General features: G+C 47.2%; 1 protein-coding gene across 1 annotated transcript in view; it reads right to left on the bottom strand.

The window, feature by feature from the left end:
* The window catches only part of HERC1 (HECT and RLD domain containing E3 ubiquitin protein ligase family member 1), a 736,289-nt gene that overhangs the window by 399,408 nt on the left and 318,671 nt on the right, over nucleotides 1–18,210 (bottom strand). Inside the window, exon 33 of the mRNA XM_030188195.1 lies at nucleotides 8,562–8,668. Coding sequence (XP_030044055.1) covers nucleotides 8,562–8,668 — 107 coding nt within the window. The remainder of the gene's footprint in view (nucleotides 1–8,561; nucleotides 8,669–18,210) is intronic.

Raw genomic sequence — 18,210 nt, 5'->3', positions numbered from 1 at the left:
ATTCATAAATCACAGCTAAGAAAGCACCAGAGAATACATACAGGAGTAAAGCCATTCACATGTGCTGAGTGTGGTAAGAAGATACTCCTCACTGTTCACAAAATGAAGCATACAGGATTAAAACTGTTGGTATGTATTGAGTGTTGTAAAACTTATGTTATAAGCACTGGAAGGGCAATGAACATGGTAAAGCTGATGACTTCTCCAGAAAGGAAGATCCAGAACCATCTTGATACTGGACTATCAAGACCCGATCAGCGGTCTGTAGAGGCCGCAGTCCAGGGTCTCTCTCTTGAGGAGGGAGGTGTTTCAGTGTGTTTTAAGCCTATAAAACTGCCTTAATTAATTCTTCAAGTGCATTTCTCTAGTGGTGCATGTTATGTTTTAAGCTGTTACAAAGAACTGACCTTTCCCTTCTTTAGTTGACACAGATAAAGAAATAACTGCAGTGATGTAATCAGCTATTTTTAAAACTTCTTGTTCTGGGCTCTGATTGGCCTAGGAGCTCACTTTCATTTGGATTTTACTGGCTTTTTCCCCAGTCTTAGCCAGGAAGAAAAGAGATTAGGATCTCCTTGCTGAGGCGAAGAGAATAGTTGTGTGTCCTGATCTTCCCAGGTACTAATTTACAGTAAACAAATGTTTAGATAGTTTTATAATTGATCCATATTTCAGTTACCTGTTATTGTGTGGCCCCAGTAACCTAGAAATCCCTGGGAATAATTTGAGAGCAGAAGACTCATCCAGAGGTGGTTGGGACCCAGTTGGTGGGAGGAGGGTGAAAGTATAGAGCAGAAGTGGCAGGTGCAGGCAGACCTGAGCTGTGCTGAGGATAAACCCTCTAAATGGCCACGGAGCAACCCCAGATGGGCGCCTAGGCATTTCGTGACAAGGCTCCTCAGGCCTTGCAGGCTCATTCTTTGAGGCTACAGCGACATTCTGGGTGGTCTTCTTAGTCACCGCCGTAACCAAGGACACCACCCTTGGAAGCTGTAATTTATCTTTCTCCTCTGGAACCCCACTCTCAGCACCAATTCAAGTGAAACCCATTTTGCTGTAATCATGTCCTGAATATCAGAACGCATCGAGAAGGCTTCAGAAGGACCTCTAAGCCTCCTCATGATTGACGTTGATGGAATTCCTGACGTTGAAGCAGAAGGCTCCTCAATGGAAAGCACCATCACTGCCTCAGAAATGAGTATTGAGCTTCTCTTTATATGAGAAAACCTCAGTACTTTCAGGTCCTCTCCCTCCTCTAACATATCCTTCAATGATTATTATTATTATTATTTATTACATTTGTACCCCACATTTTCCCACCTATTTGCAGGCTCAATGTGGCTTACATAGTACCGTAATGGCGTTTGCCAATTCGGTTGCTAACAGATACAGAGTTATATGGTGGTCAGATGAGGTAAGTGTAGATCAGGCATCAAGGGGTTGAAGGAAGTGAAGATTATAGATTGTCCAGTACGATCATTTGTTATGTTGTGTTGCTGGGTTCTGGGATTTATGTTGGATCGGTGGGATAGGCCTTTTTGAAGAGGTGAGTTTTGAGAGATTTCCTGAAATTTAAGTGGTCATGGATTGTTCTCACAGCATTTGGGAGTCCGTTCCATAGTTGTGCGCTTATAACATAGTAACATAGTAGATGACGGCAGAAAAAGACCTGCATGGTCCATCCAGTCTGCCCAACAAGATAAACTCATGTGTATACCTTACCTTGATTTGTACTTGCCTTTTTCAGGGCACAGACCATACAAGTCTGCCCAGCAGTATTTCCCGCCTCCCAACCACCAGTCCCGCCTCCCATCACCGGCTCTGGCACGGACCGTATAAGTCTGCCCTCCACTATCCTCGCCTCCCAACCACCAACCTCTCTTCCCCCACCTGCTCTGCCAACCAATTTCGGCTAAGCTTCTGAGGATCCATTCCTGCTGCACAGGATTCCTTTATGCATATCCCACGCATGTTTGAATTCCGTTACCGTTTTCATCTCCACCACCTCCCGCGGGAGGGCATTCCAAGCATCCACCACCCTCTCCGTGAAAAAATACTTCCTGACACCTTTTTTGAGTCTGCCCCCCTTCAATCTCATTTCATGTCCTCTCGTTCTACCGCCTTCCCGTCTCCGGAAAAGATTTTTTTGCAGATTAATACCTTTCAAGTATTTGAACGTCTGTATCATATCACCCCTGTTCCTCCTTTCCTCCAGGGTATACATGTTCAGGTCAGCAAGTCTCTGCTCATACGTCTTGGAACGCAAATCCCATACCATTCTCGTAGCTTTTCTTTGCACCGCTTCCATTTTTTTAACATCCTTCTCAAGGTACGGCCTCCAAAACTGAACACAATACTCCAGGTGGGGCCACCAACGACTTGTACAGGGGCATCAACACTTCCTTTCTTCTGCTGATCACACCTCTCTCTATACAGCCTAGCAACCTTCTCGCTACGGCCACCGCCTTGTCACACTGTTTCGTCACCTTCAGATCCTCGGATACTATCACCCCAAGATCCCTCTCCCCCCCTCAGTACCTATCAGACTCTCACCGCCTAACACATACGTCTCTCGTGGGTTTCTACTCCCTAAATGCATCACTTTGCATTTCTTCGCATTGAATTTTAATTGCCAAACCTTAGACCATTCTTCTAGCTTCCTCAGATCCCTTTTCATGCTTTCCACTCCCTCCCGGGTGTCCACTCTGTTGCAAATCTTAGTATCATCCGCAAATAGGCAAACTTTACCTTCTAACTCTTCGGCAATGTCACTCACAAATATATTGAACAGAATCGGCCCCAGAACCGATCCCTGAGGCACTCCGCTACTCACCTTTCCCTCCTCCGAGCGAACTCCATTTACCACCACCCTCTGGAGAAACTGGATGCATAAGTTGTTTTATATTTTAATCCTTTACAATTTGGATAATGTAGGTTTAGGTATGATCGTGATGATTTGATTCTGTTTCTGGTTGGTAGATCTATTAGGTCTATCATGTATCCTGGAACTACGCCGTAGATGATTTTGTGTACCAAGGTGCAGATTTTGAAGATGGTCCGTTCATTGATTGGGAGCCCGTGCAACTTTTCTCGTAGGGGTTTAGCACTTTCGAATCGTGTTTTACTATATAACAATCTGGCTGCTGTATTTTGGGCGGTCTGGAGTTTTTTTGTAAGTTGCATTTTACATCCCGCGTAGATTCCATTGCAGTAATCTGCCTGGCTTAGGACCATTGATTGTATTAGGTTTTGAAAAGCGTCCCTCGGGAACAAAGGTTTTATTCGTTTGAGTTTCCACATTGCATAGAACATTTTCTTTATTACGGTATTTACTTGGTTCTCGAGTGTGAGGTTGCTATCGAGTGTGACGCTGAGTATTTTTAAGCTATCTGAGGTAGGGAGTGTGTGTTCTGGGGTGCTTATAGTTGCGGGTTTGTACTTGTTGTGTTGTGATGAGAGGATGAGGCAGTGTGTTTTTTCAGTGTTTAGTTTCAGTTGGAATGAGTTTGCCCAGGAGTCCATGATGTTAAGGCCATCATTAATTTCATTGGCTATTTCTGTCAGGTCCTGTCTGAAGGGAATGTAGATTGTAACGTCATCTGCACAGATGAATGGGTTGAGACCTCGATTGGACAAAGACTTTGCCAGTGGGATCATCATCATGTTGAAGAGTACTGGTGATAATGGTGATCCTTGAGGTACTCCGCAGGTTGCTTTTCACGGAGGTGATATATTTGAGTTTGATTTTACTTGGTATGTTCTGGTGGTAAGAAAGCCCTTGATCCAGTTAAGTACGTTTCCATCAATCCCAAAGTGGCCAAGGAGTCTCAGTAGTATGTTGTGGTTTACCATGTCGAATGTGCTCAACATGCCAAATTGGAGGAGAAGTATGCTTTTACCTATGGCTATTTCCTGTTTGAATTTGGCCAGGAGAGTGACTAGTACGGTTTCAGTGCTATGGTGGGAGCGGAATCCCAATTGTGAATTGTGCAGTATTGAGAACTTGTCCAAGTATTCCGTAAGCTGTTTGGTCACTAGACTCTCCATCAATTTTACTACTAGAGGGATAGGTGCAACTGGTCGATAGTTGGTGAGATCATTTGTTTTTTTCTTGGTGTCTTTGGGTATTGGGGTAAGTAGGATGTTGCTATATTCCTTGGGGAAGGAGCCTTGTTGTAACATGAAGTTTAGGTAGGATGTGAGGTCTTCTATGAATCGGTTGGAGGCATATTTAAGTAGGTGATTGGGACATGTGTCCAGTTTGCAGTGGGTGCTGGCGAACCTATGAGTCGCTTGTGTAACTGATTAAATGGTGAGTGGATTGAATGTTGACCAGGTTCGGTCAGCTGGGTATCCGCCCGGGATTAGGTCCAGGTTGTCGAAGAATTTTTCGATATCTGTGTTGTGATGAGGAAGGGTGCTATGTAGTTTTGTTATTTTGTCTTTAAAGTAAGTGGCCAGTTTGTCTGCAGGTGGGGTGTCTGTGCTGGATGTGGTGATAGGGGTGGTGTCTAATAGCTTATTTACGAGTTGAAATAGTTTCTTCAGATCTTTGTTATCTGGTCCTAGTTTGGTTTTATAGTAGGACCTTTTGGTTTGTCTAATTGCATATTTGTATTTTCTGTGTATTTGTTTCCATGCATTGAGTGTGTGTTCATCTTTTGTTTTATTACATGCTCATTCTAGTTTTCTGGTTTGTGTTTTGAGTTTTTTTAAATTTGTCATTGTACCAAGGTATTGAATTTTGTCTTCTTGATGTTCTCGTCTTTAAAGGTGCTATTTCATTTAGTACGGTTCTGCATCTATTCTCCCACAGATTGAGGTAATGTGTAGAGTCAGATCTTGTTATCCATTCGTTGTCATATATCTGTTGCCAGAAGATTTGTGGATCTATTTGCCCTCTCGTAGTGTAAGTTGTTTGTTCTGATGTGCGAGTTAATCCCTTCTTTCGCTAATTTAGGGATAGGTTCAGTTTGTAGTGGTCGGTCCAAGGTGTTTCTGACCATTATGATCGTGTACAATTTGTGTGCTAGGAGGTCCAGTGTGTATCCCTTATTGTGGGTAGTTTATATGTGAGGCCATTTGAGATCCCTGGACTGTAAGAATTCTTTACATTCACATGCATTGGCAGAGTTGGGATCTTCTAGGTGAAGGTTTATGTCGCCTAGTATTAGTGTATTGGAGTTGTTAACACAAGTGTTTGAGATGAAGTCCATGAAGATTGGCTGGTTTTCATTCCAATTGCCATGTGGTCTGTAGAACAGGACGCAGTTCAACTGATCAATCAGAGATTTGTTTTGGATTCTGATTGAGGCGATTTCTAGTTGGGGTGTTATGGACCCAGCAGTAGTTTCAGTAGTGAATTGTTCTCTATAGATTAGTGCAATGCCTCCACCTCTCTTTTCCAATTTGGTCCAGTGGGTGATTTTGTAGCCTGGAGGGCATAGTTCGAGGATTATGGGGTCTTTTTGATTGTGGATCCAGGTTTCACTGAGGAAGATAAGATCAAGATTTTCTGAATTAAACCAGTCTGATATTGTTGTTGTTTTGTTAACTACAGACCTGGCATTGATGTAGCCTACTTGGATATTTTGGTATTGGGTTGTTAAGTTTGGTGTTCTATGTATTTTTGTAAGTTGTCGTTCGTTGGATGTTGTGTGTTTGTTGTGATCATTCGTGTCATTTTGTTGGTATTGACCATATTTGGATAATTTTCCTTTGATTTGGTGGGTATCCGTTTGGTGGAGCGTGGAGTGTTTGATCAGTCTTTGGTGGTTTTGTAGAATGGGTATAATATTATGTTCTGTAAGTGGGATGGATAGTGTTAAGTGGGTCAGTGTGAGTGAGTATATTGCTAGGAGTATTTTGATTATATTCATATTAGTGTCGGTTTAGGATAGATAGGTTACTCACAGTCAGATGCTCAGGGTGATGTCCTGGGCGTAGAGTCCTGTAATTCTGGACAGCGGTTTGCTGGTAGGAGGCAGAGAGGTTCCAATAGAGAAGGCGTTCAGTGCAATCTGAACTGCCTGTTAGATGAAGGTCTTTTCCAGATATCTCTTATACTGTATGCCATAGAAAGAAGGAGGAATGTAAATATAGATGATCCTGCTCAGGAAGCTCTTACACTGTATTCCGCTGAAAGAAGGAAGAAAAGTAGCTTAGATGATCCTGCTCACGAGTATTATTCTCTTATGCTGTATTCCACAGAAGAGGAGGGAAAAGTAGCTTAGGTGAATCTGCTCACGAGATATTAGGGTTCCCGTCTACTGTGTTCCACAGAAGAAGGAGAGAAAGTAGCTTAGATGGACCTGCTCACGAGATATTAGGGTGTCGTGGTCCAAGAAGATAAGATAGCTGGGCAGATAGGGACATTTCAGGTTAGACGATGGGAGAGCCCAGTTCTGAGGAAGGGTGTTTTTCACTGTTCAGATGTGCTGGACAAGTGCCTTTGCACTGCAAGCTGGGGCTCGCTCTCAGCCAGCTCTCCCTCTCTCCAGCCAGATGTGTAGAAGTGTTGCTCTGGGTGGAAAGACTCCGCAGTCAGAGCGCTGTGTCATCGACCCCAGTGCCCAGACCAGGTCTCAGCCTTCAATCGTGGAGCTCCCTCTGCCGCTTCTCAGTCAGGTTGGGTGTCGATCGCTGTCCGGCTCAGACCTCGGCTTCCTGGTGGCTTTCGTAAACGTGTTTTGCCCGGGTCGGGAGCCGTACTCCGCTTCTCCTGATTTCACCCAGGGAGCTCGATGCTCCTGTTTGCAGGCATGTCTCGTCTCGTTTGGAGCTGCACCCCGTTCCACTCGACCGCGGAGCAACCCTACGTGTTCACAAGTGGCGAACTCAGGCGCTCATTCAGGATGGACAGCCCTCCGCACTCGGCCGAACAGCTTTGCGTGCTCCGTCCGAGCAGTCAGCTCAGCCTGTCCCTCATGCTTCGGATAGATGCAGGGCAGGTGGGTTGTGGCCAGAGGCCAGGCGAGCAGGATGCAGGTCTGTCTGTTCCCTCAGTCCCTGGTGAGGGTGGTTCAGCGACGTGGCTCTCCTTGGTCCTCACTTCCGATTGGGCCAGGCCGCCTCATGATCAGCGCGGGCCCGACCGGCCGTCCGGTTCCAGTCCATTGGTCTCCCACCGAGCTCGGATACCACTGCAGTCCGGGGCATCTCACCACTCGGTTCGCCCAAGGCTTCACCCCGGCATGGTTCCGTTCCTATCTGGGCCTGATCCTTGGTCTTCGGAGCCAGCTGCTCCGTGACCTTTCAGGCAGCGGCCATCTTAGATGGCTCCTCTAAATAGACTGAAACCATATCAGTTAAGGAGGGAGAAGCAGAGATAGCCTCATTTGCTCACTCCTGGAGATCTAATTGAGATCTCTTAGGAGCCAGAGGGAATGCGGAGCGAGAAATGAAGCACCCTGCAGCAACTCTTGACTGTCTCTGCTTCAGTAAATAGGCCTGGTGTAAGACCAATATAAAAACTCTGGAGAAAACAGAGATCCCTTTACAGTTGAATGCTCCATCGGGCCCTGAGGTTGTAAAATGGCAGCTGTGTTCCACACGATCAGACAGTGGCTGCTCCTCACTGCCACTCGGCCCTGACAAAATGGCACCTGTTGCCATGCTCTCCTGCATCAAACTGCGCACTGGCACTGCCGGAGAGCATAAAGTCCCCAGCATATTCGGATGCTGTGCCAAATCTGAAAATGTGCTGCTACCAACTGTTTCCTCCACGGCCCGCAGGATTCCCAACATGCAGGCACTGCAACACCCTGCACCGGCGAGTCCCACAACGGAACACTGCTTAACTGCTTCCACAGTCACAAGCGCCACACCAAGGGGTGAGTCGAGATCCTTCTTCTTTTCAAGCAGAACTCGCAGCCCTTTAAGTGGTTCTGAGTCAAACTTTACCACTGCTGGCTGCTTCCCCCAAGCACAAGTCTCCACAAGTCTTACCCCAGATGAGAGATTCAGGATTGATACTCTGTCCCACATTCTTCAAAAAATCTCTTTCCTTCTTTTTTTAAAATTTATTAATTTATTTTTTTAAGTTTTTTTTGTTTTGGAAAGGAGAGCTCCACAGGAAACAGGGGAGGGAAGAAGTAAATTCATGAAGCACCACAGACAGGGATCGGAAGACCTCCCGATATGACTCTGCAGACTCAAGTCACCCACAAAGCTCAAACTGGGAACCAGTTAACCAATTGGACCAGGAGCAAATCACTCAGAACCAGAGGTGAAAAGTGTGTCCATCCACCTGCTGGAGATAGAAAATACTGAGGAACCGGACTGGATGACAAGAGAGATGCCTCAGCTCAGTTTTCAGTTCTCATATCTCCATCTGCTGGTTGATGGACACAACTAATCTACAGGTTCTGGAACAGTGGGAAGATACATAATAGAAAGAATAGTTATTGCCAGGGACACATTAGTTCACAAATACTGGTTATGATCATACTCAAAATGTACACATTAACCAGGAATAGTTGGTGCTTCCTTTTTATTTAGCATTTCTATTCAAATTATCTGTTGTAAAATGATTGCTAAAATTATTTTGCAAATGCAGAAACCTGTGCCATCTGATCATCCTCCACACTGGATTCACAAGCAGGCAGAACAGCTTCCAAGACATGCAAAGCAAGAAGCCTGGTCCTTAGATTTCCAACCAGAGGAATACCTATGGAAAGGAGTAAACAATCATCTAACAAATCCCTTTTTAAAGTGATGTAAACAAACGAACAGCATACAGAAAGGTAGTATAGATATACGGCAGAGTGAAAGAACATTAAAAACAGTACAACAGAAAATAAATCGAGAAATTTTCATTAAGTTATCAGGAAGAGCCTAAATTAGCCTATTTGTGTAACCAATACGGAGTAATGTTAATAGTCCTTATACACATAAAATCTGGGCTGTGAAGTTGGTACACCAAACCTTTGATTCAGACTCCTCTATTTTTCTACTCGTCACCTTCAACTCCAATTCTGACTCCTACTGATATTAGGCTTTAAATGTTTTGTTCTAAATCTAAACTAGTACTTTAGACCCAAGAAAAAAATAAAGTATAAAGTGATACATTTACTATATATTATAATGTAAGTTTTTATTTTGAAGCTGGAGTTGAACTCTGTACATTTTTTTCTGACTCCGATTCCACCAAAATTGCTTCCAACTCAGATTCCAGTACTCCGAATCCACAGCCTGGCATAACATTCTGATTTATGCCTTGAAGTAGTATGTATTAAACATGTGTAGAAAGTATGCATGTGACAGACAATTTTATAACTACACACATAAATGCACAGAAAGGCATCACTTGTGCACATAAGTGCACTATGTGCTATTCTATAAAGGAGCGCTAAGTGCTTTACTGTATATCTGTACAGGGAATGTACAAGTGAGCACAAGCAGGATTATAGGCATGTCTTCCACTTATATGTGTAAACTACAGAATATAAGTCATGTTGCACATAGGTATGCCTATTTATACCTGCTACTGACCTAGTGTAAGTGGGCGCACCTAACCTTAGGTGTACTAAGGTAAAATTAGGTCTTACCTGATAATTTTCTTTCTTTTAGTAGCAGCAGATGAATCCAGGAACTGGTGGGTTGTATCCACCTACCAGCAGGTGGAGATAGAGAACACTGAAAACAGTGACATTGGACGCCCAGCTCCTAATCTCCTCAGTATAGATTGTATCCCAAAGCGAAGGAAGGAGAAAGCAAATAACACTTTCCTCACGACGACACGGCAACAGCCAAATATAAAATCTGAAACTGGAATATCCATGACTCAAAAACACAAAGGAGTCGAACTGCAAACCGGAATACACCGTTTTCTCTCAAAATTCATCTTCTCAGTTTACCGAACTGTCTACAACTGTCAGCAATCAAGGTGAGGTATCTGGAAATAGGGAAGGATCCTGGATTCATCTGCTGCTACTAAAGGAAAGAAAATGATCAGGTAAGACCTAATTTTACCTTCCTTAGCATCAGCAGCAGATGAATCCAGGAACTGGTGGGATGTACCAAAGCAATCCCTAAATAGGGTGGGAAACCGCCGCTCCCCGAGAGAGCACAGCCATGCCAAAACAAGCATCCTTCCTCATCTCCACGTCAAACCTATAATGCTTAACAAACGAACGGCGAGAAGTCCAAGTAGCTGCCCGACATATGTCATCCAAGGAAAGCACTGCAGTTTCCGCCCAAGAAGCCACCTACGCCCGAGTTGAATTGGCTCACAAACCTTCTGGAGGAATGGCTCCCTTCAGCAGATATGCAGAAGAAATAGTTTCTTTAAGCCAATGAGAAATTGTCCCCCTGGAAGCTGAAAAACCATGTCTCGGACCAGAATAAAGAACAAACAGATGATCCGAACACCCTAAGTCATTAGTCACCTGCAGAAACTGAAGCTGAGCCCGTCAAACATCTAAGAGATGCAACCGAGCAAAGTTCTCTGGAAAATCCGCCATTCGTTCAGAAGGAAGAAAAAGAGGCTGATTTAAATGGAAGGCCGACAACACCTTAGGCAAAAAGGATAAAACCGTTCTCAATGTAACACCCGATTCCGAGAACTGCAGGAAGGGTTCCCGACAAGACAGGGCCTGCAATTCCGAAACCCTACACGCTGAGGAAATGGCCACCATAAACACCGTTTTCAAGGTGAGATCTTCATGAGAAACAGAACGCAATGGCTCAAAAGGAGGCCCCTGCAGCTCACTAAGGACCAAAGTCAACTTCTAAGACGGACACGAACGCCGAATAGTAGGACGGAGGTGAAAAGAACCTTTCAAAAAACAAACTATGTCCGAATGGGCTGCGAGAGAAACACAAGCTAGACGCCCTCAGAAACAGGCCAGAGCTGCAACCTGCATCCACAGGGAGTTATAAGACAAACCCTTTTGGAGACCATCCTGCAAGAAAGCCAAAATCTGAGAAACAAACGTCTTAAAAGGGGACCAAGCCCAGTCGGAACACCACGATTCAAACGTGCACCACACTCTGGCATAAGCCGTAGTCGTGAAACGTTTCCGAGCCTGAAGCAAAGTGGCAATCACAGTCCTCATAACCTTTCTTCCTCAATTTCGCCCTCTCAAGAGCCAAGCCATAAGACCAAAGCAGGAGACATTCTCCATCTGAATTGGGCCCTGATGAAGAAGCCCTGGAAAAAACGGAAGCTGCAGCTGGGACTCGACGAGCAGATGAACCAGATCCGCATACCATGGCCGACGAGGCCAATCTGGAGCTACCAGAACCACTAGACCCCGATGAAGCCTTATGTGATGCAGCAGCCGACCAAGGAGGGAAGACATAGAGAAGATCGACTATTGGCCAAGGTTGCAACAGAGCGTCTAGTCCTGCCGAATCTGGCTCCCTTCGTCTGCTGACGAACCATCACACTTTTGCATTTAGTTTTTTTGCCATCAGATCCACCACCGGAGTGCCCCACTGCTGACAGATTAGGTTGAAGGCCTCTGTTGCTAGCTTCCACTCCACCGGATCCAAGAGGTGGCGGCTGAGAAAATCAGCTTGCATGTTGCTCTGACCCGCAATGTGAGTTGCAGAGAGACACAGAAGACAACTCCCTGCTCATTGAAGAAGGTTGGTCGCCTCAGACACCAAGGCTATGCTCTGAGTGCGCCCCTGGTGGTTGATAAAGCCACAGCCGAAATGTTGTCTGACAGGACTCAAACCGCTTGACCTTCCAGAAGATCTTGAAACCTCCTGAGAGCCAGACCAATTGCTCTCAACTCCAAGCAGTTGATGGACCACTTTGCCTCCACTTGAGACCACGCTCCCTGATCCACCTGGTGAAGACAATGGGCTCTCCAGCCTCAGAGACTGGTATCCGTTACCACAATCACCCAGGGAGGAGACGCCAAATGCATCCCCTTCCGAAGGTTGCCGGCACACAGCCACCACGCCATGCTGTCTCTCGTTCTCGGAAGCCACGCCAAGCGACAAAGATAGTCTTAGGACACCGGAGACCAGTGGCTTAGCAAGGCATGTTGAAGGAGGCGCATGTGAGCCCTTGCCCAAGGAACCACTTCCAGAGTGGCCGTCATCGATCCCAGGACCTGGATGTAATCCCAAGCTCAAGGCTGCGAACCTGGGAACAAAGCTTGATTCTTTTGCTCTCTGGTAAGAAAACCCGTCCCAAGGCGGTATCGAACAGCACTCCCAGATACTCCAATGTCTGAGATGGAACTAAACAGCTCTTGGGAAAATTGATCACCCAGTCGAGGGACTGCAGGACTCGAGAAGTAGCCGTCAAACTTTCCTGAACTGAATCTGCTCGAATCAGCCAATCATCGAGATACGGATGAATTTTGATGACCTCTTTCTGAAGGGAGGCAGCTACCAGCACCATTACCTTGGAAAAGGTACAAGGCGCAGTGGCCAGGCCAAAAGGAAGAGCACAGAACTGAAAGTGATGACCCAAAACGGCGAAGGGAAGATACCGTTGGTGAGGAGGCCAAATAGGAATGTGCAAATAGGCCTCTTTCAGATCCAAGGCTGTGAGAAACTCCCCTGACTGAACAGAGGCGATCACCAATCGTACGGTCTCCATGCGGAAGTGGCGAACCTGGAGACAATCGTTCACTTTCCTGAGGTCTAGAATAGGCTTGAAAGCGCCCCCTTTGTGAGGAACAACAAAGAAGATTGAATAATGACCGGTGTACCTTTCGGGCTGAGGAACCAGGATCACCGCCCCTAGATCTACGAGCATTTGTAGAGTAGCCAGAACGGCCTGCTCCCTTGAAGCGGTGGCACAGTGAGACTCCAAAAATCTGTCTTCGACGGGCAAGGCAAACTCTAACCGTCTCTTATAAGATCCAGAACACACTGGTCTGATGTTATGGTGGTCCACACCCTGAAATAGTGGAATAACCAACCCCCTATGGTAACAACCGAGGCATGAACCTGTGCCCCATCATTGTGCAGGCCAACTGGACGGCTGAGCCCTGTTCGAAGCTCCCGCCAATCTCCTGTCGTTCTGAAAGGAAGTCTTCTGCTGGAATTTGGCACACTGAAAGGCAGAATTACGACCAGGCCAATAATGGCGAACCTGGTGAAAGCAAGGTCTAGCAGAACCAGACTTAGGACCAGGCCTAGGCCTGTCCTCAGGAAGACGCTGAGACTTAGAATCTCCCAAATCCTTAACTATCTTTTCCAGATCCTCTCCGAAAAGCAACTTCTCACGAAAGGGAAGCCTTGTGAGACGCTGTTTAGAAGCCATATCAGCAGCCAAATGGCACAACCAAAGCTAACGCCAAGCAGAAACCGCCAAAGCCATCTGCTTAGCTGAAGCCCTGACCAGATCATAGAGAGCATCCGCTACATAGGCGAGAGCCGACTCCATAGCAGTACTAGTAAAGGCCCCCGAAGCTGACTCCTGAAACCTGATCTTGCTCTAAGCTTTGCTGAAACCAGGAAAGGCAAGCTCTGGCCACATAAGAAGTACAAATAGAAGCCTGCAAGGACAACGCGGCCACCTCAAAGGAATGCTTAAGAGAGGCTTCAAGACGTCTGTCTTACATGTCTTTAAGGGCGACCCCCCCTTCAACCGGGAGGGTGGTCTTCTTAGTGACTGCCTTCACCAAAGCATCCACCTTAGCCAAAGAAAAAACCTCCAAGGTAGCCGAAGCCACCGGATAGAGCCGTGTCATGGCCCTCGTCACTTTTAAGGAACTCTCAGGGTCAGTTCACTGAGCTGAAATAAGTTCCTGAATAGACTCATGCATGGGGAAAGCTGTAGGAAGTTTCCTTGCGCTCGCCATCTTCGGGTTAACAGACGTCCTCAGGATCCGAAATATTTAGCACCACTAACGCCTGGGAGATGAGGGAAGGCAGCTCTTCACGATGAAAGATCCAAACTGCAGTAGGATCATCCTGCTTTCCCAGCAGAGGCTCCCCCTCCTCCAAATCTTCAAGCTGAGAGGGTCTAACAGAATCTCCAGACCCCAGGACCACCGAGGAAGGGGAAGAAATAAGCCCAATAGACTTCCCCCCCCCCCCCCCCAGGCAAAGAAGAGACACGTCTGCGCTTAGCAGCTAAGTCTTCTGTGCCCAAGTTAAGAGCACAATCCCCTAGAGAAGGAAGGGTCTCCCTGGGTTCCATAAAGGCCACAGGAAAGGGAGAAGGCCCCACAGGCATTCCCTTCCTAAATAATAATTCTCACCTCCAACGTTCTGTGCTTGGGACCGTGACTCCTTGGCTGGAGGTGGTCTGTGAGGCAGACACGCACTGACGTCACTGACGTCAAAACAGCTGATTGCAAGGCAAGGGGAGGAGTAGGGAAACACGCGCAGCGTGTTTCCCTACTCCTCCTACTGCCTCGGAATCAGCTGTCACCCCCCCCCCCCCCCGCGCTATGGCCCCCTCGAAACCCACCCCCCCCCGCGAACCTGTCGATCCCCCCCCCCCCCCCGCCGGAACGCCGAAAACTGCCGCCGCCGTTGTTGTACTACCTTCCCTTCCCGTAGGTTGTTGAATCATCTTAGAAAGTTTAACTCCGTGCGTCTGACGTCAGACGCACGGAGTTAAACTTTCTAAGATGATTCAACAACCTACGGGAAGGGAAGGTAGTACAACAACGGCGGCGGCAGTTTTCGGCGTTCCGGCGGGGGGGGGGGGGGGGATCGACAGGTTCGCGGGAGGGGGTGGAAGAAAAAAAAAACGCATGTTGGGGGGGAGAGAAGAGGGTGGCCAACCACAGCATGGATGCGAGAGGGGGGGGGGGGGGAGGAAGAGGCCGGCCCAGGCTGGCACATGGGAGAGAGAGGAGCATGGATGCGAGGGGGGAGGTCATGGAAGGGAGAGAGGGGACTTGCTGCAAAAGGATGAATGGAGGCGGCAGGGGACAGAGGAGCATGGATGGCCATGGATTGGGAGGGCAGGCCTCAGGCAGAGAGGGGAAATGCTGGATAGGGAAAAATGGAGGGGCCAGGAGACAGATGAGCATGGATGGGCATGGATTGGAAGGGCAGGACTCAGGGAGAGGGGAATTGCTGGATAGGGATGAATGGAGGGGACAGATGGGCATGGATGGATATGGATTGCAGGGCAGGCCTCAGGCAGAGAGGGGAAATGCTGGATAGGGAAAAATGGAGGGGCCAGGTGACAGATGAGCATGGATGGGCATGGATTGGAAGGGCAGGACTCAGGGAGAGGGGAATTGCTGGATAGGGATGAATGGAGGGGACAGATGGGCATGGATGGATATGGATTGCAGGGCAGGCCTCAGGCAGAGAGGGGAAATGCTGGATAGGGAAAAATGGAGGGGCCAGGTGACACATGAGCATGGATGGGCATGGATTGGAAGGGCAGGACTCAGGGAGAGGGGAATTGCTGGATAGGGATGAATGGAGGGGACAGATGGGCATGGATGGATATGGATTGCAGGGCAGGCCTCAGGCAGAGAGGGGAAATGCTGGATAGGGAAAAATGGAGGGGCCAGGTGACAGATGAGCATGGATGGGCATGGATTGGAAGGGCAGGACTCGGGGAGAGGGGAATTGCTGGATAGGGATGAATGGAGGTGACAGATGGGCATGGATGGATATGGATTGCAGGGCAGGCCTCAGGCAGAGAGGGGAAATGCTGGATAGGGAAAAATGGAGGGGCCAGGTGACAGAGGAGCATGGATTGGACTCACACTTTCACTCTGACTCTCAAACAGTCACTCTCACATACACTCTCCCAAACATACACACTCCGAGGAAAACCTTGCTAACGCCCGTTTCATTTGTGTCAGAAACGGGCCTTTTTTACTAGTCTTTAATAAAAAGGCCTGGCCTGGTGCAGCAAAAGAATAAAATCAGGAGAGAAATCAGTCTCCATCCCAGAAGGTCGAACTGCACCAAAAAGAGGACCAGAAGCTACCCCAGCACTGTTGCTCCCTGAGCCCACCGAACCGGAAAGGCGGGGAGAGGCAGGGGAATAGAAAAGCGTGGGTTCCAAAGGCGCGTCTGCCACCGCTACAGACCCGCGAACCGCATGGTCCAAAGCGCGGGAAGATTCCCCTAGTGCTTCAACAGATTCCGCCACTGCCTCTGAACAGCACGACACACAGACTCCCGCTGCAGAGTGGCGAGAGCCACAGCGGGAACATCTTTTCACCGCCTCCGTTGCCATCGCGACCGAAATCACGTTTGTCGGTCCCGCTGCCCCAACCACAGAAACGGGCGCACAAAGTACTCACTGGCGCTGGAAGGCAGGCAAACAGCGTGCACTTTCCTAGGGAGCCCAAAAGGCGCTCCCATCCTCCCCACAGTCAGATAACCAACAGAAAACAAAACAAAGGAACCGACTGCACAGAGCCTGGAAAAAAAAAACAACCTTGTGTTTCACTCTCTTTTTATCTTAGGCTGGCAGCTCTAAAAGTTGTGAGTAGAGGAATACTCTCTTTTTTTTTTTTTTTTTTTTAGAGCAGCAAAGATAGGGAGGAAACAGAGAGTAAGGGGGCCCTGCGACACAAGTATGTCCTCAAGGCTGGCACCATCAGCCAGATGCCCCCACACTCAACTGGCCAAAAGGCCCAGGAGTACCCCAATAATCCAGGAGCTGGTAAGAATCCGTCCACCACCTGCTGGAGATAGAGATATACTGAGGAGATTAGGAGCTGGGCATCCAATGTCACTGTTTTCAGTGTTCTCTATCTCCACCTCCTGTTAGGCAGATACAACCCACCAGTTCCTGAATTCATCTGCTGCTGATGCTAAGGAATGAAGTTTACGTCAGTATTCTACAATGAAATCTGGGCACCCAGATACTGTTATAGAATAGGTGCTCCCCATGCAGTACTGGGATACCTAATAGGGTGCTGTCCTGCTATAGAAATGTCACCTAATGCTATTTCACACATACTTTCACCCACAGTAAAGAGTGGTGCTACTGGAAACAGAGTTTGAACTTCAATGTACATGAAAATATGCTCATAGTTTTCCTTGGAAATCTGGTGTAGCGTATATGCATACTGGCAACAGGTGTTAGATGAGCTGTTGCAAAATTACCCTTTAAGGGTTCATACATATATATATGGTGTGTGGGGGGGGGGGGGGGAGATTATAATGGGAGCACCTGAAAAAAAGTCCAGAAATACACTATCAGAGTTTATGAGCCTATCCCCACTAGTGCATAAATGTTCTTGCACACTTTATACTTCCTTGAACAAGTGCAATTATGTGTTTCTATGCTATTAAAATATACAAATACATGCACAAAATACACATGTAACAATGCCCCAGTTACACCCAAACGTCACCCTCAGGAATACCTATGTATGTACCACATAATGTATTTGTGTTCTTGTCAGCATATATTTATTTATCAATGTATTTATACCCCACATTATCCCCACAAACATGCAGGCTTAATGTGGCTTACAAAACCAGAGAGAGAGAGAGAGAGAGATCCAAGTATCCACCCATGCAATTCTAAAATAGACATTTTAAAGGTGAAAAAGATGCTTTATAAATTTACCCCATTTGGCTTTATTCACTAGAGGTCAAATAATGCTAATAGATGTTTCTGCTTTTGCTGGCAAATAAGCAGAGATGCAGGGCTTTCACTGTTGGTACCTTCTGCATTGACAAATTCCTCTGCCGTATCTGAATGTAACTCACATTAACCTACAACTGAAAAGAGGCAAAAGCTAAACCCAATCCCTTCCCTTCAATTCCCATGAAAAATAAAGGTACGTGTACAGCACAATTTCTCAAGTACAATTTGGTAAATAAATCCTAATAAATAATATTTAATGACAATATCACTATGTTAAATTTGTTTATGCCTTTCAAGAACAAAATTCTGAAATAAGCATAAAAAGTTCCACAGCAGCTCTGTGGACTTCAAGACAGCATTGATACAGACAGCAATACTTGTTCCCAAACCAATATAAACCACTGCAAGGAGTTTACAAAGGTTATGACATAAGATGGGTGACAGGTAAGGAGCCCTGGAACGAGCGAGCTCCGAGAGCCCGAATAGGAGAGCCGGCCTGAGACATCCAGGACCCCCCAGGATTGAATCGTAGCGGACCGGAGTTAGAGGGGAGCCGACTGGAAAAACACCGACGGACCGGGAGGATCGTTGGGCTCTAGCCCGAGCGGGCGATCTGGGACGAGCCGCGGCCGTCGGCCTGCCTCGTGGTTGCGGCAGGTCCCGACTAGACAAGGCCAGGCCGTGCAGGGATCGGCCAATTTCGCCATCCGAAC

The sequence above is a fragment of the Microcaecilia unicolor genome, chromosome 1 (assembly GCF_901765095.1).
Source record: "Microcaecilia unicolor chromosome 1, aMicUni1.1, whole genome shotgun sequence".
In the NCBI taxonomy this organism is placed as follows: Eukaryota; Metazoa; Chordata; class Amphibia; order Gymnophiona; family Siphonopidae; genus Microcaecilia; species Microcaecilia unicolor.
This window is presented reverse-complemented; position numbering and strand designations above follow the sequence as displayed.